The following is a 27919-nucleotide window of genomic DNA, read 5'->3' as shown; positions in this document are numbered from 1 at the left end:
CTATAGACAAATTATGATCAAGTGTTTCCCTAATACATTTTGATATTTCAGTAGAAAACCAATTTACAATTTATAAGTACAGAAATGTCATAATGCCACACGTCTTTTTTCATTTCAGACCAGTGAGGACCATATAGACAGAGAGACCATTAGCTCAGATCTCAAGATGCTCAACCCCAATGACACTCTAATCATTCATCTGACAAAGAAACAAGCCAGACCCAAAGTAAATGTGATCAAAGTGTTGCCAGCTTTGCAAGTTCTTGAAGACAATATACTATATAAAATTACAAAGGGGAATGAAAATGGCATCTTTTCAATGCACGAAAAGAAGGGAATCAGCTCATTACATTTCACACATAAAGTCAAAGAGCTTGCAGAGTACAATTTAGAAATAACGGGCACACCAATTAGAGGTGAACATGAAGTAATAGAAAATGTCAAATTAGAGCCAGTAGTTATTAAAATTAAACTGATGGTTCAATAGCAGTGTTGAAGTTTTTTATTGGCACACTAATTGCATTTGTTATTAAGTTAATTTAATAAAGATGGGCTGTTGAAAAAAAACATCATTACCAACCCATGTAAGAAATTATACATAGTTTCATGGTGAATTCTAAAAACTGCCATCAAGGATTTACTGCTCAGAAGGGTTTTATTTTCAACTCGAGATCAGAAATTAAAACCAAGATAATCATGTTTGAATATCAAATCTACAAGTAATTTGAATCTTCAAGATTTTTACAGTTGTTCCCAATATAGGTTTAACAGTGTACATTAGTGCTCATTTCTGAGAAAACTGTATTAGGATCAAGTATTAATACTTATGTGATGCCCTAAAGGCAGCCAAGTGATATGGTCGCTGTACAATCTGTCAAGTTCCATGTGTCATACCAACATGTTTGTGATGCTATAAAAGATAAAATTCCAATATGTGCAAACATAGCATTGCAGTTGTTCATGTGCTTGACTCTTAACAAAATCGCTTGTGTTAATAAGGATGATGTCAAAGAAAATAAAAGGTTCTCACTAACTATAATTTAAAAGAAAAAACGTTTTCATTTGTACCAAATGTTCTGGTTGGTACTATATTGCACTATTATATGTTCATGTTGTGTGATACATGTCAGAAATGCATTTTATAAAAGACGCTATAATCATGCGTAAGGATGATATATATGAGTATTAACTTCATAAAATATAAAAAAAATATTTTTTAAGTCCGATGTTACAGGCTTTAAATGTTTGCATGTTTTCTAAATAGCCTTAAATGTATCAGTATACTGCAGTTTATATTACTATCAAGGTGACAATCTGTAGTTAGAACAGCTGAAGCACTTCATCTTCTGTGGGATAAGTGTTGTTAAGTGTACATACAAGATGTAAAACTTGTTATTAACTGGTCTTTATTACAATGACAAGTACTGCAATTGAATATAGATCAATTCATAATTGTAATGAATAAGCTTATGTTTAAAGAACTGAGTGTTATAGAATGCTGATGTGATTGTCCAGAGTGAAAAATCTACAGTAAAACGACCACTTATGCAAGATAATGCAACAAATGTTAATTCAGCATTAACAGCAAAATAAAAAGAAGTATTATGAGAAAATGGAGGACTATGAAAGCAGGAAAGCTTCCCTGGGGGTTACATGGTCAGTTATAAAAAATAATCTCTAAAATCACTCACAATGTGTTCAACTAGCTTCCAGGAGGAGATTAAGAAAGTCTTTGAAGATCTTTCAATTCAGGTCAGCCACCTTGCTCAGAGCAATCCTGCATAATTGGTCTTTGCCTACACCTCAAACCAGAACAATTGGAATTTAGGTATCACTTTTCCTCAGTAAGAAGTTCAATACTGATATAATTTGTTACAAGTACTGATTTTAACTTGGGGCATATATGCTATATTCAGGGTGCTAGTATTAAATAGGAACAATACTTTTTGAAAACACAACTCAAAATATCTGCTTTAAGGTGAGGAAAAGATTGCTCTGATTGGTGCTGTGTAGGAACTGTTGACTGTCAAGGCCATATGGGTCTGACTAGAGAAGGTTGTAATGTACTTTTATTATTACATGTACTTGTGTTATTATACAGCATAGCTGGGAGAAATAAAAAACGTAAAAAAAGTTTATTTCTGTTACTTATTACATATGGATATTACTTGGGTGAGTTGTGAAAAATGAAAATCCTGAAAACATACCTTGCAATTTCTCATTGCATTTAGACCCTATGAAAATTATCAAAATTAAGCATTAAAATCCTGAAATCGGGCATAACCTGGAAACTTTCACCCATGATGTTATTATCATTAACATTTAAAAGTTTGAGCTATTTAAGAAGGCATGATGTACATTATTGGGAAAAAATATACAGATTCTTGCAGGATAACATTCAAGAACTTCAACTGAAAAATGTTCATCATACATTAAACTTAAGCTGTGGAAATCAAAATAAACTCCCCTTGCAATAACTGCTGCATTAGGGCCACAAGCAGGAGATTTCAGCTTAGGTTACTGATCACTGAACCTGCAGTAGGCTCATATTTACCACGAGGGGCATAGATGGCTTTCAATTTTCATACATATATTCCTGGTGAACAAAAATATATGTATGAAAATATAGAAATATCACTCAAATCTTTGTAGTTGAAGTTTTGCTAAATGATAAATTTAACTTTGGAAGAAATACTTTCATCCAAGTACTTCTGGTTCCACTTTCATATTCATCACCTATTTTCTTCCCATTCTTGTATTTTGCCAGCAGCTGATTTGGACAAATCTTCACAATTTTTCAGCAACTCTGAAATATCAATCACAGCTATGTCACTTTTAAGGATCCCACTTCATTTTTGAGCATCATAAGTTTGAGTTATCTAATTTGAATACAAAGTAAATGAGCTACTACCTCTGAGCTGCTGCTCTGCATCCAGTAAGACTGCCTTTTGTGGTGATGTGTTTCTTTTGTCCCAAAAATCTGATGGAACCCAGGAACCAGCCCCACCCAAGTCTTCCGCTCCTCTAGGAGTCTCGTTAGATTCTTGTAAAGCAAAAAGAAAAAAAAAAAGAGAGAGAGAGATAAAGAAATTAAATGTCTTGCTGCTTACCATTACTTCTAAAAAGATTGATGAGAAGTTGGGGTGAAAATATTTAGCTATATTTTCTTGTGTATTTTTCTAGAAGATTAATTTACCTTTAAGTTCTTCATCTAATTGCTCGTAGAGTTTGAATAGATCACTTCCTCTGCCCTTCAACCTTTCACCTATTGAAAATACAAAAATTTGATAGTGGAGAAAATATATATTACAAATCTGGCTTTTATCCTTACCAATAAAAAACAGGTTCTTTTCTAACTCTGATTTTCAACTATTATCACAATCAAACTGATCATACTTTGACTCTGTCAACAACGAGTTTTTGTACATTACTTAAACATTCATGATGAGCAACAAGTATATCACAAAATTCCATACCGTCTAGAATCACAAGTATAGGCAGCATGGTTGTTACATCAGATTTATAGGTGACATTCATACATATAGGGTTGCTTAGACCACTGGTTGTATCCTGGAGCCTCAGATCTCTCAACTTCTCTAGGCAGCTCAGGCAGCGAAGAGTATCTAAACTGTTACATTGAAAAAATATCTGAATTATACTGTATAGAAATATGTTATTATTCTTCTTCAAAACAGTAAAACACTGTAAAATTAGTAACTTAGACATTTTTTACATAGGTAGCATACAGGCAAGTTAAAATGTTATTTTTGGTAATTTAGAAATGTATCCTTTTGTGTGCTAGAGAAATCAAATTATTAAATAAATACAGCTAAATACAGCTTTTAATGAATGAAGATAGGATGTTAGGAATTATATTTTGTAAGTACCTCCCTATCAAATTTCCTGCCAAGTTTAGTTTCTGCAAGTTGTCCAGCGACTGTAAACCATCTGAAAATTTGGAGTTGTAGTTATTAAAACTGTGCTTAAAATAATAATAATAATAATAATAATAATAATAATAATAATAATATGTAACAGACAGACAGACAGACAGATTTAGAATATCAAGAAGGGAGGGGCCCAATATCTTGGTCACCACCTCTTCCCCCTTATATCTGCTATCAGACTTATAGTAAAGAATAATTAAAGTAAATACTTGCCTAGCGAAGATATCCTATTTGCTGCTAGGTTGAGATATACTAGGTTGGTAAGTCCTGCTAATGAAAACAGCTTTGTTACATCGTTGAAGGACAGGTCCAGTCTTTCCAATCCAACACACTCTCCCAGACAGCCGAGACCACTAATATCTGAAAGAAAATAACCAGTGTATTACAAAAAAAGGAAGAGCAATGGTTTATCAAATTCTTGTTGTGATATTTATTTACACTGCATTTGTGTCAAAATATCATCATCTGCATCAACTAGTAGATATCAATAGTGTTGACAAGCCCCTAAATATATGGAGGGTATATATCATACAATATGAGCTTTCTGTCTTTTGATGCACCTATATCACTCACATACATATACTATGTACATTGTACAAGTTGCATGTAAAGCAAATGTGCTGTAGTAAGGAATAAAACGTAGTATTTAACAAATAAATCAATCTACCTTTTTATAAGTAAAATCAAGTGTTATCAAAATACAACTGTTTTTACTCACTTTGACTTCTCAAAGACAATGAATGAATACTTTCTAAATCAAATTCTCTGCTTTGGCTCTTCATCATCTGTCTGGTAATGACAGTGGCTGCAGTGTAAACGCACAGCAAAATAAAATTAGAACTTAATTGTAAGCAAATACTAAAACCGCTATACACCCCGGAAACAAATTTTTATATATTTGATAAGATTGATTATGCTTGTTAGGTCTCTAGCAGTAAATAATCCAATATTTATGTATTTCTATCCATAGTGAAATGCATGTTTTCTACAGCGGAATGCCATTTTAATAACTGTTTGTTCATTCCTAAATAAAAATAAAACTTGGCACATGAATCATTTTAGTTTTTGTCTCACTGTTGTAGGGCCTTGCTCTCTTCCATGTTCATCGCATATAACAATTCATTTGTATCAATCCTTTTTTACTTTTTGTGTTCTAGAACTTACGATACCAATAAAAAGGAGAGCTAACGTGTAGATATTCAAGATACACTAAGTCTAAGACAATTTTAGTATCTGGTCCCATTTTCAAAATAATTGATTATTGCAAAAGACACCAGATTCCCCCATTATCCCTGACTCTAAGAGATAAGGAAGCGTTCTTACCGCTTCCTCCCTCCATATCTCACTAAAATGCAATGCAGAGACGTTTAAAATTAGCAGCAGCTCATCCCTCAGCTGTCCGGAAGTTTATATGTTGCTATAGCTGTTTTGCGGTTGTCGTTAGTAGATACATAACATAGAGTATACACATGTATACTGGATAGATTATATTGATGAGGGAACTAAATAAATGTTTTAGGCACGTCATATTTCATTTTATGCATACATTACAGGTTTATTTTGGCCTTTTTCGTGAACACCGATAGATACTTGTGAATAACGACCCACTTACAGCAGCAAGAACTTTGAAAAAATAAAATTTGGACGACAGTCATTTATTGACATATTTTTGAGATAATTAGAGTCTACACATTTTCATATGTGATTTAAATCTTTATTATCATAAATTATAATGGGAAATAAGCAGACAACTTTCACGGACGAACAGCTTGTTGCATACCAGGTAAAGTTATAATGAAGTTGTGTCGAAAACTCGAGATATCATCTAAGTGACAAGTCACTGTTAAGAATCTTTAATTTTTTAAAAAAATGTGAACTAACTTTTTAATTGGGATTTTCATAGGCTTTTCGTCTGGATTCTGTTTTATCAGTAAACTTTTGGTTTCTTTGAATAACTAACTTAAATTGGTCAGTTGTTTATAGAGCCCCCAGACCTCTTCCTTGAACACTTTTCTAATTTACTGGTACGGTAGATATATTGGTGTCATTTGAAATAGGAAGATGACACAGTACAGATCCATTTGCTGCTGTATCGAGCAAGCATTAAGTGCAGAAGTGTATGTCACATATAGCAAGGGACACAGTACAGGACCTGGTGGAATATCACCTGACACTTCTATCCACTTCAAAAATGTTTGAATTATTTTGTGGAACACGATCAAACACCTTTAGGGAATCATTCAACATTTTTTTTTTATTTTAGGATTGCAGCTTTTTCACCAGAAAAGAAATATTGAGGTAAGATACTATTTACATTTTTACATTATCATTAATTCATTATACATGTACATGACAAGTCGCAGTGTCCAGTTACTTTAATAAAACAGCAATTGTTTGTGAATGGCATCTTGTCTTTGGCATTCATAAATGTTTTGTAGGATAAAACTTATTGTTTTAAAAAGTCAAAGAGTTGTTTAGATTCATAAAAAGACTTCTCAGTTATGTTAAAAATACAAACATTTTCATCCATTTTTTCAGGATCTTTCATCGCTTCAGAGAGCTTTATTCTGAGGGAGTTCCAAAGGATATGACCCACAATGAAGCCCATACCATCAGAGTGCCTTTTGAAGAGGTGGAAAAGATGCAGGAACTGAGGGTACATTGAACATTTTCTATCTTTGGTTATGTATGTAGACTAGATGGTTGAAAATTAATTGAATATAAACTGATTAGAATTTTCAAATAATCATAAAGAGCCTGTCAGAAAATCATCTCTAAAACCAGCAAGTGAAAGATAATGGCAGTAGACATTTTGTAGACAGTTGGAAGGTTTTTATATTTTAAAAATTTTATATTTTGAAATTTTTTTTTAATTGATTGCATAATTTGTATATGTTCTAGGAAAACCCATTCCGTCGTAGAATTTGTGAAGTGTTTTCTGAAGATGGCCGTGGTAACATGACCTTTGATGATTTCCTTGACATGTTCTCAGTGTTTAGTGAGGCAGCTCCTAGGGATTTGAAATCAGTTTATGCCTTTAGGATATATGGTAGGCTCTATTAAAGATTGAATTATGCTGATAATATATAGCATTTTGCTAAACGTCAGACTGAGAACAGAATCTTAAATTTTTTTTTAAATGGCAGATTGCTTGATTTACATGTTAAAAAAGATAGTTCCTAAGGTAGTTTTATCATATAGGATACTTTGTATTTAATGTCTGTATTTCTAGATTTTGATGGAGACAACTTTTTGGGAAAACATGACCTGGAGAGGACACTGGGATGTTTGACCAGGAATGAGCTGACTTCTGAGGAAGTAGATCTTGTGTGTGAGAAGGTAGGTGTTATAACATAACTAATAATAGACCGAATACTAGTCATCAATCTTCTTTTAAGCAAGATGATCATGAGCACCAAATTCTATTGGTGATATAAGTCAAGGTGTCAGGTTTCCCTCTCAAAAAATAAATAAATAATAAATACATATTAAATAGCAAATGAAATTAAAATCGTTAGTGAAAACTTTTTAGGGATTTACATACTTTTGGTGGTGCTTTGTTAAATATGTAACAATATGCATAAAGGTGTTGTAAACAGTGCAACATTTTTAAATTAAAAGGTGATGGAAGAGGCTGACTTGGATGATGATGGCAAGCTGTCTTATGTAGAGTTTGAACACGTTATCTCCAGAGCTCCGGATTTCCTAGGGTAAGTGAAGGTTTAGAATATTTTTATGGCAATAATGCATTGTTTAATATTATGTTCTGATTAAGAAAAAGAGGAATATTGTTGAATTCTATGTAACAAAGCATGTAAGCATGTCAAACAAAGGAAAGTTATTGACATAAAGAGCAAATTATACGTACCAGCAAAATGAAGCCACTAAATAGGGAATCATTTCAATTATAATTCCCTCTATGTATGCACACACATACACATGTATAAGATAGTTAAACAGATGGATCAAAATACATTGCCATACCACAGTCACTTAGACTGTCACTAAGATGGTTTCAGGGCTGATTAAGTATAAGAAAAAGATTGAAAAGAAAAAGAGCTCTGATATTCATCTGACGTATGCATTGTGTCTTTTTGTGTGAAAAGAAAAAGAGCTCTGATATTCATCTGTCGTATGCATTGTGTCTTTTTGTGAGAGTGCATTGTATGCACACACATTTACATTGTCTGTGGAAACCAAGTAGGCCTTTAGTTTTTCTAATTTTTTTACCTTTTTTTCAGAACTTTTCATATCAGGATATAATGAAACTGTGTATGGAAAAACCTCTGCATGACCATGACAAAGGACAGTTTTTCATGAGTTTTTCATGAACTTCACCACAAGTTGTACATGGAATATCTCAACAATTGATTTTTTAGCCGACAAAATTAAAGTTAAGTTAATTATATGTCATATAAAATACGAAGAAAATTAAACTCGTGAGTATTTAACTGAACTGGCTAGCAGTAGAGCAGGCTACTGATGAGTTTTATAAAAATTGACACTTTGAGCAATCAGAAAATAGTTTTATGTTCTATTTCTAGGAATTTAAGTGACTTACATCAAATTGAGTTCTTTTCGGTCTTTTTAAAATACACTTATTCCATAAAGAAGAAATATATAGCATATTTTATATGGTAACATTTGACATTTCTGCAGTAACAGCAGTCCTCAAATGTAGGTAGCTGTCTGTTTGTAGAGAAATTTTTTGTGATGTCTTCAGTTGAAAATGTCTGTAGCAGCTTTTTGTGTGATTGTTTTGATAGGCAGCATTTTTTTTCATAAATAATAAAAATCCAAACATTCCAGTGATTTCTTGATGTAATGCTAATGATTTATACAAGTGGTTATATTGAGCTGATATAATATCTACTTAATTGTGCCATAAACTACAATAAGGTGCTTTGAGGGTGGGGGTTAGGGTTAATATGCTTTACATACCGTTACTGTTAGTACTTGGATAGATTTAAAATTTTATTAATTAAAAATTCAACATAATTTTAATTGAGTTAAATTCGATGCTTATAGTTCTGTTGTTTTGAATGCTTGTTCTTCTATAGAAAATTTCTATTTATTATATTTTTGTAAGACAGAAATGTTACGTATAAGCATTGTCAGGGACTTTTTTTGCAGAATATTTAGCAATAATTTGTTGTCCAGCAAGGTCACTTATTTACTATCAGCATAAGTGTTATGTAATACAATCAAAATCATTTGCAATATTTTGGTTATTCATTTAAAGATTGGTTTAAATGATTTTGTGCAATATTTAGTTGCTGTGCAATATATATATTTTTTATTTTTATCTTCAAGAGTTATAAAAGGTCACAATATGTTTCCTTGTCAGTTTTATCGGAAACTGTTTTTTGTTTTTTTTTTAAATTGAATTTTCTCCCAAATTAAATTATATGATATCATTGTATTCCTTTTGTTGTTATCTTAATTGTATACAATATTGGTTGATGTTTTGTTTGTGTTTAGCTTATTGGTAAGGTGCTAAATTTACTGTATAATTATATGTGTGTAATACAGGAATAAAGGTTTTCAAAAAATGAAAAGTAAATAATCTTTGAAGAAAATGAAATTATCAAAGATAAATACTGTTCAAATTCCAACATCTCTAGCTTCAGTTCCACAAGCAGGACATGGAGTGTATCATTTATATCAAAAAGGACCTCCACATATTTAGGAAGAGAAAAAAAAAAGATACAGATCCATTTTGGTGTTCCAGTGTATTGTCTTTTATTGTGATTGTAAATACAGGAATTTGTTAAATAGGTAACATGCAATATTCCTGACAAAATAATCATACCATTTATCTTGTTTTTTTTCCAGTATCCTAGATTTATATTCAGTATTGCTATAATTACAACAGATTATGCTTGTTCTGTGCATTATTTTGAGGCACTCTGGGGGCATAGTTCATATTCTACTTTTTTACCTAAAGCTACAGTCAAATAGATTACAATGGACTTATTCCAGCTATTTAACAGATCTACAATAATGGTATGTTAAACACATTAAAAAATGTCAATTGCTTTTTTTAAGATAAATTCTGTTGCTTAAAATGGCATTCTTCTCATAAACTATGTTGTAAGAGCTTTGACAATGAATAGTGTTGTGCCACATAAGCATGGACAATGAAATTTTAGCACACTTTACTTCTCTTTGAGATCTTATGTATGTTCTCCTTTGATATATTCTAATGATCTAACTTATGAGATCTTAGTGTTCAAAACAGGTAATATGCATATTTCATATTATAACAAATATACATGAACAAATATCTATCATGGTTTGCCCTTAATAACATTTTGGCGTAAATTAATTGCCACATTTCATGTGATCAATTAATCTGAAATGACACTGCAGCTTCATACCACCTCATCAATTATCCCGATAGTCATTAACATCTGTTTCAATGAACCAACACACTCAGTTTTAATCTCAGTGCCCGTTACTCATACACAAGGAGTACAAATCCCATAGTCACCATTCGACGACTGATGCACTGCTTTCCAGCCAACTCTGGTTTCAACATATGGTTTATGGTTTCCATAAGTATACATGTGCTGCATAGGGGATACAGTGTAATTAATCAATAGGGTTTTTATGTATATGCTCAATTGGTTTGACTCTATAATCCAACATACTTGAATATGCAGATGCAATTTTAAAAGAATGCATTTATTTTCACCAATCTTCTGACACAGATCCAAAACCAAACACCAAAAAAGTTTGGCATTTAAACAAAACAAATTTTTTTGTAAAAAATTCCAATCATGCTAATTTTTGAAAGGAACACTTAATAACCAAACAATGCTACCCAGTAAATTGAAAATAAAACATATGGTTTGGCAGTTATAGGAACTGATGGCTATAGTGACAAGAAAGACATACATAGTGTCTGTATATTTTATATAAGATCCTGTCAGATGTTGCACACTTTAACAATAGGTTGAATTCTACCAATCTGTCTTCCTACAGTTTATATAATGTGTGCAAAATTTTATACTACTAAATATTCAAATGACTACTTTTTTGCTCCAAACCAATATAAGAAAGTTTCTATAGTGGCAGCGATCATGTTGCAAAGATCTGTGACAAACATTCATAATGTTCATCATGGGTGACATGCCCTAGCTAACAATGCAGCTGTACTCTTAGTATTGTGAGAAATATGGAATAGATATATTGCCACCAGTGATGTGTATGTCATAGACACAGTGAGAAGCATGAATGGATGTAACGTATACCTTGCTATTGCTGGTTTGTCTGACTTATTCAAGGCATAATAACATTGTTATACAACACAAAACCGCAGTATATGGATAGATATCCATGTTGTATAACAAATATCTTAGATGAGCTTTGTTGCCCTAGAATTGCTATAACCCAAAAGCATTTGCTTTACACTCTCAGTATATACAGGATGAATGAGCAGGAACTGCTATCATGCCAACATCTCTCATCTGTATGCTCCCAGTGCACTGAATAGATATCTTGGAACTGCTGTGCTGCACTAGAAGTGCAGTGTTTTAAAAGGAAACTTACTTAAGTATACAAAATTCATGCCTCAGGGATCTGCTATGTTGAACCAGAAGTGTCATGCCCTAAAAGTGCAACACACACTCCAAGGATTGTCACAAATACTATAGCACAGGCTAACACCACTGTGGTCAAACATATACACTTTCGTCTGCTTTGACTGCTAAGTTCAGTGTCCTGGAAACAAAAGATAAAGAATGTGTCCATTAGGTTGTTTCATGCATTTGAAAAACACCAACAGAAAAAAAGGAAATGAAGCAGCAAATGTGAACAAACGAATAATAACAAGGCGTAAACCATAATGTCACAACCCTATTCATTACAGCCTTACAAAATGCTTGTGTATCTAACATCACTTACAATAGCTTGGGCTTCAGAAACTGTGCAAACAGAATTAAAAGTTGACAATCAGGACCCTAATTTCAATTTAATTATAGTAATCTTGCTCGCGTGCATCTCCATTACATGGGGCAATACAACATAGGTGAATTTAAATGAGTGAAAAGATGCATCTTGAAGCATCCCTCAGTTTTAGTTACATTTGTTGATATAATATTTGTTTATAATATAGCAATGAAAAAGTTATATCTTCACTGTTCAATCCAGAGGTTTCTTTGCAAACAGGTGAGCGCAAGAGATTGGACTTACGTACCAGTCTTTTAAGACTAAAATTAAAATTGTAATTTCCATTTAATTTAAAGTACATTGATTTGTTAATTTGTCCAAAACTTAGAGAGATGTAAAGTATCATCATTTGATGAAAATGGACATTTGAAGGATCTTGATGGAACACAGCTTTAGTTTCTACAAGCAACTGAAAGAAGCAGAATGCTTTTATTTAATGGTTCTATATGTCCACAGTATGTAAGCTTAGCATGACTTAAGAACATCCGTCTTTTCCTTATCCCATTAATCAATATACATATACATTCAAGCTCAATAATGATCAAATCAGGTAACTCCTTGAATGTTCTTAATTGCAATAAGATGATAAATCTTTAGCAGGTTTGGACATTTTAAAGTAGATGTACCATCCCTGGCCATATGAGATTATTGAAATGTCAATGAGCTACAAACAAGTGTAAGTATTTAATATTTTGAAAAGTAATACAAATGAAGAAACTAGTGGTCTCTGTCTGAGTATAAAGTGAGCTCCCATTTTTACCAGAAATAAGTAGTTTACGCCTTGTTATTAAGAAAGTGTCATTGAATTTTCAGAAATAAAGGAACTTGTAACCTTTCATTACATAAAAAAGGATATATTAAATACCCATCAAAGAATTTTACATACTGCTATTATGTTAAAATTGTTTTTTTCCTACATAGAACTTCAGTGTGCTAACACTTCTATCCATCCATATATAATAAATGGTTCCTTTCATGTACAATCAGAAAAAAATGCACTCACAGATGCACCACCTCCAACTGAAGAACCGTCACTTCCTGAGCAAGATCGATACACTGCAATAATCAATCAATGTTTTTTAATGGGCAACTCTTGTTCATAAATGTCAACATCGTGCATTGTCTGTGGGTTTAATGGCTATAACACATCTAAGCAAAAATAATACTTTTCCTTGATTATTTTTGACAACTTTACTTTGAACTCCAAGGTATAGCCTCTCTGGCTTCCCAGTTGGAGGATAATGTCTAGTAACCTTGGCTATAAACATAAAAGAATAGAAAACTGAGGTTTGACTAAAATATGTAAGGTAGAGGGAATAAATTGGAAAACATCACTAAAAACATAAATTTTGTGATTTTTTCTTCAATGCTTTATGTTTGTTATTTGGACTTGTATGTGAAAATTATGGCCGTTTTAGAGTCAGCATGTACATCATATATTGATCAAGAAAGCATAATTGTTTGGAAAGATTCTTTAATGTATGTTTAATGTATCATGTCTTCTTTCTTCTTCCAATAAAGGGGATTTATTAATATGCCGTAGTTATGCTTCTTACATGTCTCCACAGTTTCAAGATCTGGTTCTACTGTCCAAGGCTTGTGGTCTACAAGTTGAGAGCATTCATTCAAAACTTCTCGAAAATCAAGGACATCTCTAAATAAAACAAAACAAATAATAAGCTTCCAATTTTAGAAAGCTGCAAAAAAAAAATTCCATATAATGAAATAAAATTTCCAGTAATTAATTCTTTAAATGATTTTCCTACCACAAGCTACAAATGGGATTATTACCGCTTGAGCTTACACCAAAATTTACTACTTTCTTGTACCATCACTTTTTTCATTATCTTTGTTTTCATTATTTGTATTCATTGTCACCATACCTCTCAAGAATATCCAAATCTTCTTTCTCTGATACTTTTTTATCAGCAGCTGTATCTGTTCTTTCTATATATGAAATCTGTTTTTTATTTTGTCCCACATTTCCTTCTAAAAGGCCAGTTGCTATCAGCTCCACTAGGTTTCCTACTTAGAACAAATGATATTGTTGTGTAAGAAAATCTAACCAGCAGGTAGAAATTGCCACTGACAATCTGTTTGAAAGTCTATAGTAACAGAGGCTGGAGAAGACCATATTTTTCAAAACAAAATGAACCATTTTCATAAAAAAAATCTGATAAAGCTCCTAGACCTTTGAGCATTACTGGGGTCGCAAAAAAAAAAAAAAAAAAAGAAGAAGATTTGAACTGAAAACAAAAACTTATGTTGACTAAAACATACTTTGAAATATGCCAAATTGTTCCACATTCTCAAATCTTTACAAAAGAAGAATGCTACAGGCATCATTCAATGAATGGAACAACACTTTCATTAATTGTATTGATGATTACATAAAAAAAGACATGACTGGGTATATACTTTTAATGTTTCTGTACTTGCCTTATAAAGTCAATTGTAGTTATATTTTTCAACTCCCTCTTTATTTTATGTTTATTATTATTATTTTTTTTTGGGGGGGGGGGGGGTTATGGAAATTATGATTAGTACAACAGATTTCCTTTATTGAAGAGCACTTATTTGACTTGCCCAAATGACTGTCATAAATTTGTAGTTTAAATTACTCAACATTAACCAATCATGAAAAAAACAAAAATAATTACAGGGTGCAAATGATATCATCAGAAAAATTTAATAAATTTGTATCTGCAATAAAGTTAACACTTAAGCTTAAAATTTGACTTTCAAAGAAAATTCAATTATCTTCAACAGATGCAGCATTTTGTCAATATATATGAAGAATAAATTCCAGGGCTCAAGGATACATGCAAGGTAGAGAAACTTTCATCCAGACAGATAAGGTTGAAAGCACATTCAAAATTAGTTTTTCCTACAAATGTCAATACTCTCCTGTTAATCATTAGGGTATACAATATCAAATTATGATCAATAAAAAAATAATTTAGTTCCAAGTTTGTATTTTGGAGTCAGTTTTGCACTGAAGACAAACTATTGATTCAAATTATTATTAAGAAAAACAATAATTTGAATTTATACATACAGAGCTAATGAAACTGTTCTCTCAAAAACTGTTGACTTTCACTTGCTTTTTAAAAAATTTATTTATTGAGGGTAAAAACATGAAAAATATAAAATTTATCTTTCCCATGGCCCTTGTGATGGTAAAATGGTTTTAACTGGAAAAAGAGTTTGTGGAACATAATTTTTTCAACAAATTTGTTTAGGGCATGCCTCAGTAATAAAGGGACCCTGCTGTAATTTCCAGGAAAATTCATATTGTGCTTTCTTAAGGTCTAAGCATTGTATGCCTTTAATTAAAGAAATTAAGAAAGAAACATTTCAGAAAATGTCTGGAACCAGAAGACGGGTCTAAAGTTGCCCCAGTTTCTAGCTGTAAGCTACTCAGGAGGCTAACAGGAAGCTAATCTAATCAAGTCTTTGCTAAAATTGATCATCCACATTGCTAATCCAGTATGTGCTGTAATAGATTATGCATTTTTCTTCAATACATAAAATGGATTCTATAGTACATGACAGATAAATATTAATATTAAACAAGATTAAAAAAAAAAGGTTATGTTTTGTTCTTTAGACAATGCTCACCTTGATGAAGTGGAAAGGCTTTTTGTAACATCACAGTTTTGCATAAATGGCTTTCTAAACTTTCTAAGCATGACATAAAAATGCTCCAAAGACGTTCAAACTCTTGCAGATCTTCTTTGGAAATGGTTGTGCAAGCTGCACTGTTGCTGTGAGCAAAGAGGAAGACAAACATTTTAATGTACTGAATGTAAAATTGGTATAATAAAATTTGTCTTTGTGAAAGATCAGAGGGGTAACTTAATAATAAATGCAGGTTAATAAACCCTTATCTATTTTAAATGATCTAGTGCTAATAGATGCTTTTAAAGACATGTTAGAAAAGTGTAACAAGGTATTACATTTTCAGAACAAAATACAATAGACCAATACGCTACAACAAACATATAATCTCAAAAATAAATAACCCCTTGCCACATTTAATCTTTTCTTACATGGTTGATCACAAAACAGGCAATAGATTTCTTAACGGAGGAGTTCAAGAGCCAGCCATTAGAAACTGGAGGCAAAAAACATACCTTTGAAATCAACTTCCATTAATACTTTTTTACACACAGACACTATTTCAATAAATTGCATGTATTAAACAGCCCTTTTTGCTTTTTGAATATAACATGTAAAAGGTTTATTATGACATTTCCAGCAGTGAAACAGAAAACGAGCCTGGAAGAAGATTACGGCTTGTACAAAAAAAAAAAAAAAAAAAAAAAAAAAAACACCAACTTAATAAACCCTCGACTTATAGTTTGATCTTCATATGTAATCAATGTAATCCACAGTATATGGCATGCAAGGCTTGCATGGTAGGCTAATTCAATACTTAGTAATCTTACATGCAAATTTCACTACACAAATCGAATATATACATGTATGTCAGAAATAGCATTGAATTTTGTATTACTTCTAAGAATCTAGATTAGCATATATCCTATTATACACAGATAATTTGAATGCATTTAAACCTGAATTTTTTTCTTTGGTTATATATTAACAATACTATGCTGAAAAAATCTTGGATATATATGAACTCTTTGAAGCAAAAGCAGTATAGTAGCTATTCAAGTTGTTTCGCGTGGAAGCCTTGTGGATTTCATAAGAAAAAAAACAGTGGTGAAAAAATAGTATTTACTTCCGTAGGTATGGCATAAGCCTGGCCTTATTCTGTAAGACCAAGTCATAAGCCCTGCCTTGTGTTCTTCGCAATTCCTTTCTTAAGCTGTCATTATCACATGTTGTTCCCAAGGCAATCATCAACATTTCGTAATGGGCAGTATATTTGCTTAGTTCTTTAAGTAGCTGAAATGGACAAATCAAAATTATTAACACTTACGAATTTGACAAAATTATCTCACTAGTTTACAGGATCTGATGAATTAATTGGAGTACTTAATGCTGGCAGTATATTTAAATGACAATCAAGTTAATTAACTTAGAAAGCAGAAATAATTTAACAACAAGAGTTGCTTTTTTTAGTGGTATCAGTTTGTATTATAAATCTATGTAATACTATTATAATTTACTAGGTAGAGAAACAGAATTAAGACAACAACATGTAGATCAATAAAAAACAGTTACATCTTTATACATATCATATTCCTACATGAACAACAACAAACAATTGTCCATATACAGCTACTGCATATAAAATATTATTGATATAAAACTAGGACATCTTTGGTCTATAAATAGCATGTGCTCTTTCCTTACTATTCTTGAAAAGTCATAAAATACTTAGCATTAGGTGTTCTGAAACAATTCAAGAACACAAATTTAAAAGATACATTTTTTGACTGGAAAAAAGAGCTGAATCTAAAGGACAACTAGGCAGCAATGCTGTCAAATGTACAGACTAAAAGCAGAAAATAATAATGCACAAAATAGGATACTGTCAATTCTGATGCAATAATACATTATGCTTAACTGCAAAGTCAAAAAAAGAAGCCAATTTAACTGCTTTTCCAACTCAGGCTGCATTTTAGTCCTATGTTTCTTTCCTGTAATTGTGAGAAGAGTAAGTGACGTGGTTTTCCTTTAATGGTTACTATGGAGGCAGTGCCCAAAATAGTGTTTTCTTCAATTTTGATGCAATATAACATAATGCTTAACAGCATAATCACCATCAATTTTTAATAATAAATTAAAAGTATCATGGAGATTCTGAAAATGTGACTAGCAAAAGCCCATGGAAATTCAGAGTCACACCATGAAAATGCCAAAATGTAAACAAGCGATAACTGTACTGAAATGATTTTATTTCCTTTTTCAACACCTTTTTACATAAAATACATATATCAAAATATTCAATTTACAGTCATTTTTATATGATCAACTAAGAAAATTGTTGACATAGGAAAAATATCAATAGAACAATTGTGAAGGGTCCAATTTCATCCATTCTGAGATTCTGGACAAAGTGAATGATTGAATCTGACAAACTGCAATGATATGAGTTTATTTCCATTTTTAACTCTTTATTACACAAAACACAATCAGGTTTACCATCATTTTTTTATGATCAATTAACAATATTGTAAAGATGCAGAAAATTTGTATCTAACTAGTTCAATAATGAGACTGTTAACATGCCTGAGAATTAAATCATAAGAAAAACCACTTATATAGAAAAAAAGGCATAACTTCATCAAAACTCCACCGATCAAGCTTATTTTTGAACTTGATCTGCATATTAATAAGACTGATCACTCCTGTGAGTTGCAAGACAATAGGCCTATTGTTTTTTCTTTAAATGTGTTATCAGTGTTGCATATATGCTGAAAAAAGCAAAAAAAAGCATAATTTTGAAAAAAAATGGCCCAATCATGCTGATTTTCGAACTTGACCTGCATTTAATGAATATTCATCATCAGTTTTGTAAGTTTCAAGCCAAAAGGTAAAACGGTTTAATACTTATCGTGTTATTGGTGAAAGTGCACAGCGATGATGACGACGACGACAGACGCAGGTGACGGCTCTATGTACAGACACATCTGTGTCTGTACATAAAAAGGAGTTGAATTTTACTCATACATTGCGTAGAGCTAATCCACATCATTATTGCCCAGATTTCATGAAATTGAAAACAAACTTCATGATAAAGGGTTAAATGTTGCATGAGTTGGTATTTTTGTGCTCTGCACTATATAAAATACAAAAACAAGAGAGAGAGAAAGTGAGAGAGAAATAGTATACAACAATCATTTATCAAGTAAATAAGGTAAAATCAATAAATTAATAATGGCTTTGCACTTAATCATGCTTACCTTAATGCAATCTTCCCTTGACCGTTGAATGTCTGATCTACATGATCGCACAGAAATAGAAGACCTAAAGGACATGGATCTTCTGGGTACTTTAGTGCTCATGATTGAAATATATGTCTCTAGTACAGATTTTCAAATTATTCCAGCTTCAATAAAACCCAATTAAAGTTTCTGTAATTGCAGTGGACCTTTAACTCTGAAAAGTCTTTCAAACACTGAATAGTTTATCTTACAACATATTGACACAATTGAAAGCTGGGTAGTTGCCTCCGTTTAATGGATGAAAAGTTGCTCTGCACATGCGATTGGCATTTCACGGAGCATTTACTCCCAAGCTGTGTCATTGCCAGTGAATCTGGACTCTCTTTCCATCCTCCAACCAAACAAATATCTCCAGAGAATGACAAGCATGAGAGCAAAGCACATGTGCTGATCTGTACACTATCTGTTTTACTTCCAATCTTCTGCAGGAAAATAAAAGATAAAATGTTGTATTTGATCTTTCTATAAAATTAATCCCATTTTCTGTTCTACAATATCCATCTGTCATACACAAAAGTAAGGCTGCTTTAAAGTAGCTCACAACTGTTGACAGGTTTTATACTATGTCTGACTAATATTACCCCTAGCTGTAATTTGATTGCCACCTTGAGCATGAACAGCTTGCAATGAATCCAATAGAATCAACTAAGCAGAGTGTCTTTTAACATTCATCCTTAAAATTCATGATATAATCATTTCATAATTATTACCGCCATATATAGTTTTGTTGTCAATGACAGGAATTTCCACTTAACTCATGTGACTAAACCTATGCAGCCTTTGTGATTGCAGTTATGCAGTTATGATCAATGTGTTATATTCCACTGAGTACCTATTTTCTAGCAACAAAAAATTATCCAGACTTTAAGAGCAGATCTGAAGTAATACGGCTTCATGTAATGTCCTCATCTGACAGCTCTATATGATTTGTGCTAGGATTAGACTTTAATCCAATGTCTGTGGTGGGCCATGACTTATAAAGATGTTATTTATATACTAATAGTCCATTATATCTTATTGATTGAACTGTCTATTGCTTGCACCATGTATCACCTCTCTGTTTGGAATGAAGACGCTAAGAGTTTCTGTTCTTGAAGGATTACCTCAAGAATCACCTTTACCACATCCGTGTTCTAAAGTGGTTTCCTTCTGTAAAAGAAACATAGCATATGAATGCACAGCTCACTCCTCTGGGGAAAACTCAAGTTCAAATAGTCCCATATTAATTAGCAAAAGTAATTAGGAAAGCCTGCAAAGGAAAAAAAATCTTTTTTTGTCTGACCTTCATTTACCTGCATAAAGTCATCTTTGGCTTAGTGAGTATACTCATCATCTCCTGGTGAACTACTGGATTTCAGTTTGGTATAAATGTCAGGTTACCAGGAAAACACCTTCAAATTAGATTTGTAATTGATTATCTTCTATATGTGTTGGCTGACACAGAAGCAATCCTGTATACTTCCATTAGACATAATAGTTCAAAACCAATAAAATGTAACTGTTGTATCTGATTTAAGGTAAAACATTCCAAAAAATAATACAAAATTGATAAAATAATATGGAAAAACTTGGGACCATCCTTTTGGAACTTGGTTTTGAAAAATTGAAACAACATTGTAAAATATATCTAAATAATGCCTTATTCTAAAATGGAATATCATTTTAATTAGTTAACCATGTTGTTTTTCATTCTATTATAAAAATTATTCTTATTATTAAAACCTTTGCACTGACAGGTGGTACTCTGATGGGACATGTTGTACACAGCATTTTAATGCTTTTGTTGTGGGCCAATAGATAATTGCTTGACATATATCCACATTGCTATCCAGAGAAATTTTTGATTCAAATGAAGGGAATTTGGTAGCCATTGTCATGTTATAACATAACATCTTTATAAGCTGGAAAGACTGTCAACACAAAAAATATATGAAAAAATGCACTTGCATACAAAATATGTTTGTACTGCTTGGATAGAGTGAAGCTGACATAAGGCATTAAGGGAAATATCCAAATCAATTTCATTTGGCATTTTCTGTCAGTATTTCACCCCTAGGACAGTAAATACCTATAACTGCAATCATATGCCTGACCACAGACCTGACCTTAGAACTGAAAGTGAACTCTTTTGACTTAAACCATGCTTGCCCTATGTAGTCAATTCACTGAGCCAGGCTATCAAATGGTTGCAGATGAACAAATCTCTCGACTATAAAAGATTTTCTAAACATTGGAAAAGCTCAATACTGAAGCCAGCTCCCTCTTGACTAAGTAATGATTTATAGCATCATTATAATTGTAATTGCTCTTGTATATAGGCATCCTTTTACTGGTGCTCAAGGTATGAACTTTATAGTGATCATGTGAATATCACATGCAGGACTTGATAGCCAGACGTTTTCTTTAATCTTTGAAAAATTTAAATTTCAGGAAATATAGAAAAAACTTAAGCATGTGCAATAATGCAATAAGAATTAGCTAGAGCATTAAATACCACTTTAATTTAGTGTGTGTGTGTGTGTGTGTGTGTGTGTGTGTGTGTGTTTATGATCATGAGCACCGATCGTCATATGATCCATATAAGAAATTAAATTTTTTTCCAGCAGTTTTAGACTAAATGTTAGTCCATAACATGAAGTTAAGTTATAAACAAAAGTTTCTGTAGGTCTCAACTTCTTGAACAATGTCATGCAACATACACATTAAGATCATTCTCTAGTTTAATTGAAATGAAATATACATTTGAGCATCACTGAAACATAAAAATCTACCTTGGTGTGCTGCATAATATGGAATATCATTTTGATTAGAAAACAAAATTACCAGTTACCAAAATGAATGATTGCCTTCCTGATTCTTTCATACCAGTTCACATTACAATTACACTTACAATTTTTATAATTGTTACTGCCAGTATCAGTAGCTTCAAAATATTTTGATCTTGTAAGCAGATGTGGTAAAATGCAAAAGTAATGAATTACTTGTCTTATTCACTTAAATGCTTTGAATGATTTTTCTTTGTCTAAAATCTTTGTTTTCATTTTGAGGTGAAAAAAATGCACATTCTTGGTAGTGAAAATAATGCAAAATGTGGTCTGATATATTAGCTTGTCTATCCAGCTAAACATTAGAAATAAAACTGATTTAGATTTTTGCCAATTGTGTATGCAGTGATTATCTCAGGTGCATCAGTAACCTACAGTTGTCATCAAATTGAGGAGAACCATTGCAATAGTTGAAAGATCACATGAACTTTCAGTGACATGGTCCAGATAAAAAAAAGTATAAATCATTTTTATTTCTGAAGAAAAAGTGCTGTAACAATGTTTATGAGTGTGGAATATTTTAATTTTGAGCCAACAGGAAGTTGGTCAGTTAGTTTCCCTACTAAATATGATGCTTTTATTTGCTTTGATGTCCTTAAATCCCACAAACAATCCCTTTAACTTTGACATTTTCCCAATAAACACAACTTAATGTGGTCACTTTGGTCATACTATAAATTGCCAATGCAGTGATACAATTTGTTGAAACAGGTGAACTGAGCTTCACGGAACTGAAAAAAGAGATTAATGTGGCAAAGCCCATCCATCACTAGCCTGTCAACTAGAAACCTGCAGAACAATTGCAAATGGAGAGAAAAGATAAAGCCAATTCCTCATGACTCAGAAGAGTGTTCCAAGTAATTGCACAATTATCATCTCTTTCTCCACTACACCTAATAGCATCAAAGTTATTAACTTATGGATTTGGTTGCTTTTTCACATCAGTTGTATTTTTCCTCAGATGTAATGGCACAGAAACCCAGTTAACTGCTATGTAATACAGACTTGAGATTTTACACAAGATACAGGGCTTTGAAATGAGAAAGGGAGGGGAGCACATTGTTCCAATGCCCCCCTCCACCATGTACACTGTGCTCTGATATGTGCTGTGTATTTTGCTTATAGCTTATTCTAACCAAAACAGCTACAGATGCATATAGTTCAAAGGGTAGAAGGCTTCTATTTAATTAGTTTTAAAAGCCCCAATTAATGGCTCATTCATGAGGTATGGAAAATATGCCTCTTTGGCCAGTGAAACATTTTTTTCTTTTTAAAACACCAATTCCACACAGCAAGAGAACTGTGAACATAGGACATGTTTCCCAGGAACAAATAACAAGGATCTTGCCATTTCCAATCAGCAAACACTAGTGAATAAAATAACTCACTTTGTTTAAGGGGAAGGAGATATGAAATTTCAGAACATGATGGGAAAATATTATATTGCTCATATGCTGGTGGTGCAATCAGCTGACTGAGGGATAGATAGATGGTGGCAGAGAAGCAAACGAACAAACAGAAAGACATGCCTAGTGTGAAGTTACAGGAAATTTACAATCATAAATTTGTATAGTAGTGTGTGTGTGGTGGAAGGGAGGGAAAACCTAGGAAAAATATGGGGAGAATATTCACCCTTGTCTGTTAATTGTATATACTGTTGAAAGGTATAAAATGACTATCTAAAATAGAAAATGTCTCATATCACTATAAAGGAAAGACCCACTTTTGTTGCACCCTCCCTTTCTGATGTCCTGGTTCCACCAGTAAAATTGAGTTGTATCATGCAATCAAAAATGAACCTCATCAGCCTTGTGCTTTTATGTTTGTGATGTGCTCCTCATTTCCTATCTGAGATCTAAAAAATTGATTTAGACCTAATGCTTTTCTTATGATATTATTTGCCTGAAAGAATATCCATCAGTGGACACTTAAAAATCTGTGTTATTAGCCAATGTTCTATCAAATTACAGCCAGTGGATAACTGCAGTTGCAATTTTAGTATTCAGTTTGCAAAGTTGAACAAAATAATTAATATAACTGTTCAAAACACTAAAATCAGTTGATCTACAATTTTCTTTTTTCCTGCTCAATTTCAGTCTTCCTTTTTTCCTGCTCAATTTGCTCTTACCATCATATGGCCAATTTCCATGATATTTCCAAGGCCATTTTTTCTAAACTATCCAATCTGTAAATTTTCTCTTTTAGAGATAAATATGTATGGATTAGTAAAGTAAATTTGTTCACAAAATAGATTTTCTTTTGAATTAAAAATGCCTCCTGTGGGAGTTTTCACGAATAAGACAATTTCACTTTTGATCAAAATTGTTTACTTTATACATGTTAACTTGATAATAATAAGGATAATCATCTTTACTGAAAATTAATTTTTAATTTCCAGAGTCCTTATCACCTACATGATCCTACTAAGGCTATGTATCATTTTAAAAAGTTTTGTTTCTTTTAAAAATATTTAATAGTTGATATTTCTATACACTGTAATGCCTCTGACAAAAGCAGCAAGGGGATCAATACATTAGGATTTTTCCTTGTGCGCTTAGGTAATGTGAAAATAAACATTGTCACATAATAAGCTGGTGATGTCATATCAAAAATACATCAGGGCAAATTTACTCTCTCAAGCAGATGATGTAACAGCAACATTTTTGGGGTGAAAAGTGTGATTTCGCTGCCAAACATTTTCCTTGCCTAAACAGCTATCAAAACCATTTCAACACCTATCTAATCACAACAATAAGTATGATAATCCAGTGCCATGGAACCTTTTTGGATTTTATCAGTAAAGAAATGAAAAAATGCTTTTGTTTAATATATTTTATATTTTTGCCCTCCCCTTTTTCTCATAACTGTGCAAAAATGCCGAATCCATGCACTTACAAATCAAGAACTCCAATAGATATTTGTTAATCAAAAGTCTAAAATCTTTAATCTAAGAGTTACTAATTTTAATTAAGATTCATCTTAAGGATGGAAATTTTAAAACAATAAACTTTACAATATCAATTATTATAAATGGATATAAAATGTAAGTCTTCAAAGGTTAATAATTTCTTTAAATTTGCCAAGTGATTTGCAGTTTCTTATATCAGTAGGTAAAACATATATTGTAAATGCCCATTCACCATAAAATTTGTTAGCTAATACATAAAACATAATTTAATACAAGTGTTATGTATTCCCAACTATCTCTTTTCATATTTGGACTTAGCCCGAGTTTTGTATTAGTTTCAGTTTGTTTAATTGATCTAGACTTAGGTAAAAAAGACACTACATGTATAACAATAATCAAGTGTGGAGGTATTAAAAGCATGTTCTAATTTCTATTTTGTAGTTCTGTCCAGTAAACTGCAAATCTTGCATATTCACAACAGTGAATATGAAGTCGCTTTACAAACATTTGAAATGTGTTTTCAAACAGATTGTATCTATTAAATGTAACACAAAGGTCTTTCATCCAGGATGTCTTTACTTACACTATAACAATAAAAATGCATTTATGCATTCTTGAGACTTACTTACAAAAGAACCCAAAATCAGGGCATATGCCATACCCAGACCTTGAGGATGGTGGATATGGAAGTGGGCAGGACCACAGAGGGTTTAGAAATGCTCCCTGGGTGAATCAACTATAGTAAAAATCTGCTAAGACAGAGCATGCAAAAATATAAGCTACCACAACTTCACTGAAAATAGGTTAAAGATCACTGCCATTCAGTGTTCATGGGATGGCATATTGTTAATAATGTTTTTATATGAATTACAAAATTATATTTAACAAAACTCTCACCATAATCCACTGCCTAACTTAAATTTGCTAAAAAAAGGAGTGCATACAAGTTAAATACCTTTACAATGAGAATTTATATTTTAAAAAAATGTTAGCATACCCAAGCAATTTTTTTTTCAAAAATTTGGAACATCAAATCAAATCAAAAAAAAGAAAAAATGAACAACTTACCTAAACTAGCATTGCTCATCTATCACTAAAATGACAACAGCAAGCAACTGCTGCCTTGATTAGAAATCCCTATTGATTTAGTCGAATATAGGCTTCACTCGAGCCCTTCATACTGCCATGGCAACCTGCTAAATCATCTTCAAGTATTCTAGCAATACTAGAGGACATATTGCATCTTTTCCTGGCAACAGTTGACATGTAGGATATCAATTAAAGAACAAAAGTTGAAAAGATCAATCAATATTCAATATGGAATCCAACACATTCTTCAATAGAATAGGTGCATTTCCCAGTGCCACGTGCACTACTGATGACAATAACCAATATTTGTTGTAAAAGATTAATTCAATCTATTTAATACATTTTCACATTTAGGATACCGTATCTGTTGAGATCAATCATGAAATTGTTCCTACCAACAAAGGAGATAATTTACAGCATATACTTCATCTACAAACAGGTGGGAGACTTATCAATTACTACTGTCTCAAAATACTCCAAGATTACAAAAGGTGGTGGAAGCAGTAATTGCACAATAAAGATGGGTGTCAATATCACTCATCTGAGTCTCTATTTCACATAAAATAATTTTAAAAGCATAAAAAGGTTTGAGTTCTGTTTTAATTTTTCAACAAATATTCAGAAGGTTTAGTAGGGATCTTCTTACCTCAGAATCTTTGGAATATTTGTAACTGAAATATTTAAATCATCATTTGCCTATAAATGACAAACGCCTGTTCCACTTCACATTGCATTCAGTGCAAGCTATTTATCTGTTGATATTTTACTTGTTAGACTACAATCCGTGCAAAACTTAGTAAAGAGTTCAATCAGGGATGCATATTACGAGTTTTCTTTTTTGCTAAAAAAATCTTACAATGCTGTTACCTGTGACTTTCAAGACCTTGACAATTTTGAGGTCAAAGCATGCAAATATGTGAATATTTTTGTCTACCATATTTCACCAATTCATTTCTACAAACTACTTGTAACGAGGGAGAGTTTTATATCCATCTCATTTTCTGTAAATTACATTAGATGGATGATCTCAAACCCACAGCGTTATGTAAAAGATACGGGAAACATATCTATTAAATATCAAAGGAATATTTGTTTATTTGTTTTTTTTAATATAATTTTTTTGAGAGTCAACCAGCACTCAATTACAAGTGTTCATTTTTCATGCTCAGGATGGATTCCAACAGAAAAATTTTCATTTTTGATAACAGAAAGAGATCCAAGTTGCACCCCCTCCTCTATCAAGTCATATAATCCTTCTGCAATCTCCCGAGTTATGCAGCATAGATTCAGAGAAGGGGGACTGCAACTTGACCTATCCCCTTTTTTTTTTTTTTTTTAATAAACCACCCTTTCAAAAAATAAATAAATAAATAAATACCCACAGGTCTGGCACCTTTTCTTCAGAGATGAAACATCTAAATGAACTTTATCATACAAGGCAGCAAAGTTGTCAAATGTACAAACAGAGCAGAACATTCATGTAACCATGACAGTTCACAAAGTTGGGCTTTTGTAATTTCAAGTAACACAGGGTTTCATCCCCATGGGAGTTCAGAGCCACACTTTGAAAATGCCAATTTGTGAAAAATGAAAATGTTGGGTCCTAAACATCACCCCTGGCCAGTAAGTTTTAGAATAATAAGTCATGGTTAATCATTGATTGTGTTTATGGTGAAAAATGCAGTGCCAGACAATGACAACACACAGGAGGTGGCTATATATAAAGACACGTTAAGTCTGTACATAAAATGCAACAAAGATTCAGACAGATATTGACCACTCGAGGAAAATTGCTTTTAAGTATTTATAAATAGTAACTGTACTACAGATCTGTCTTAAAAATAGAAATGTTGAATACCCAGATCCCTTAATGCAAATCTGTTGACTATTCAGCTTATTTCATGAAAAAGCCATTAGACATCTATAGCTTGTTGTAGTGATAAAAGCTAATCTTTGGGAGAAAAAAAAAAGAAAGAAAACTTGAGATGTCTAGCATTTAGATGGTCAAAATTCAATTTTGAAAATCCATAATGCTGCCTCTACAGCCCATGCTTGATGACTTTACAAACAGTCATTAGCTGGTTATAGACTGCAAGGGTGATAAAGACAAAGCTGCAGGGAAATACATTAATTGATTTGGTCTCATAAAAGCCAAAGCCAGATGGACTTCATATCACCCTTGTACCAGTCAAGTTCATTATGACCAGAGGGTGTCTGCTCTCTTCTATGCCTATTCTAGTACCATGAAGCCAATAAAAACCATTGTAAATTTTTTCA

At 32.3% G+C, this 27919-nt stretch overlaps 4 protein-coding genes across 6 annotated transcripts in view; 2 read left to right on the top strand and 2 right to left on the bottom strand.

Moving 5' to 3' along the window:
- LOC106171081 (fibrillin-2) overlaps positions 1-2136 on the top strand; it is a 50489-nt gene extending 48353 nt beyond the window's left edge. For both annotated transcript variants that reach the window (XM_087014608.1, XM_087014612.1), the window contains one exon: positions 119-2136. In XM_087014608.1, the coding sequence (XP_086870734.1) occupies positions 119-487 (369 nt within the window). In that variant the 3' untranslated portion in view covers positions 488-2136. The remainder of the gene's footprint in view (positions 1-118) is intronic.
- LOC106171476 (leucine-rich repeat-containing protein 61) lies at positions 2121-5381 on the bottom strand. Of its 2 annotated transcripts, none has more exons than XM_013551850.2 (8): positions 5271-5381; positions 4666-4752; positions 4161-4307; positions 3888-3948; positions 3477-3628; positions 3197-3265; positions 2912-3043; positions 2121-2806 (listed from the first exon to the last, which is right to left on the bottom strand). In XM_013551850.2, the coding sequence occupies exons 1-8, from the start codon at positions 5284-5286 to the stop codon at positions 2733-2735; spliced, it is 738 nt and encodes a 245-aa protein (XP_013407304.1). In that variant the 5' UTR covers positions 5287-5381; the 3' UTR covers positions 2121-2732. The 2 variants fall into 2 exon arrangements, with proteins under 2 accessions (XP_013407304.1, XP_013407311.1); XM_013551857.2 differs by lacking the exon at positions 5271-5381 and adding an exon at positions 5022-5222.
- Positions 5382-5534: 153 nt separating this feature from the next.
- Positions 5535-9504, top strand: LOC106170989 (calcium and integrin-binding family member 2). Its single transcript, XM_013551070.2, has 7 exons — positions 5535-5730; positions 6211-6245; positions 6486-6603; positions 6849-6996; positions 7180-7286; positions 7569-7657; positions 8189-9504. Exons 1-7 carry the CDS (start codon positions 5680-5682, stop codon positions 8208-8210), a joined length of 570 nt encoding a protein of 189 aa, XP_013406524.1. The 5' UTR covers positions 5535-5679; the 3' UTR covers positions 8211-9504.
- Positions 9505-9670: 166 nt separating this feature from the next.
- LOC106170991 (regulator of G protein signaling 9-binding protein) lies at positions 9671-27810 on the bottom strand. Its single transcript, XM_087001641.1, has 9 exons — positions 25622-27810; positions 20113-20211; positions 18779-19969; positions 16648-16814; positions 15522-15667; positions 13784-13925; positions 13457-13554; positions 12904-12956; positions 9671-11672 (listed from the first exon to the last, which is right to left on the bottom strand). Exons 3-9 carry the CDS (start codon positions 18878-18880, stop codon positions 11535-11537), a joined length of 846 nt encoding a protein of 281 aa, XP_086857767.1. The 5' UTR covers positions 18881-19969; positions 20113-20211; positions 25622-27810; the 3' UTR covers positions 9671-11534.
- Positions 27811-27919: the final 109 nt, after the last annotated feature.

The sequence above is a fragment of the Lingula anatina genome, chromosome 1 (assembly GCF_051362555.1).
Source record: "Lingula anatina isolate TDL-2025a chromosome 1, LinAna3.0, whole genome shotgun sequence".
NCBI classification, from domain to species: Eukaryota; Metazoa; Brachiopoda; class Lingulata; order Lingulida; family Lingulidae; genus Lingula; species Lingula anatina.
The sequence above is the reverse complement of the archived record's forward strand: the minus strand, read 5'-3'. Positions and strand labels throughout refer to the sequence as shown.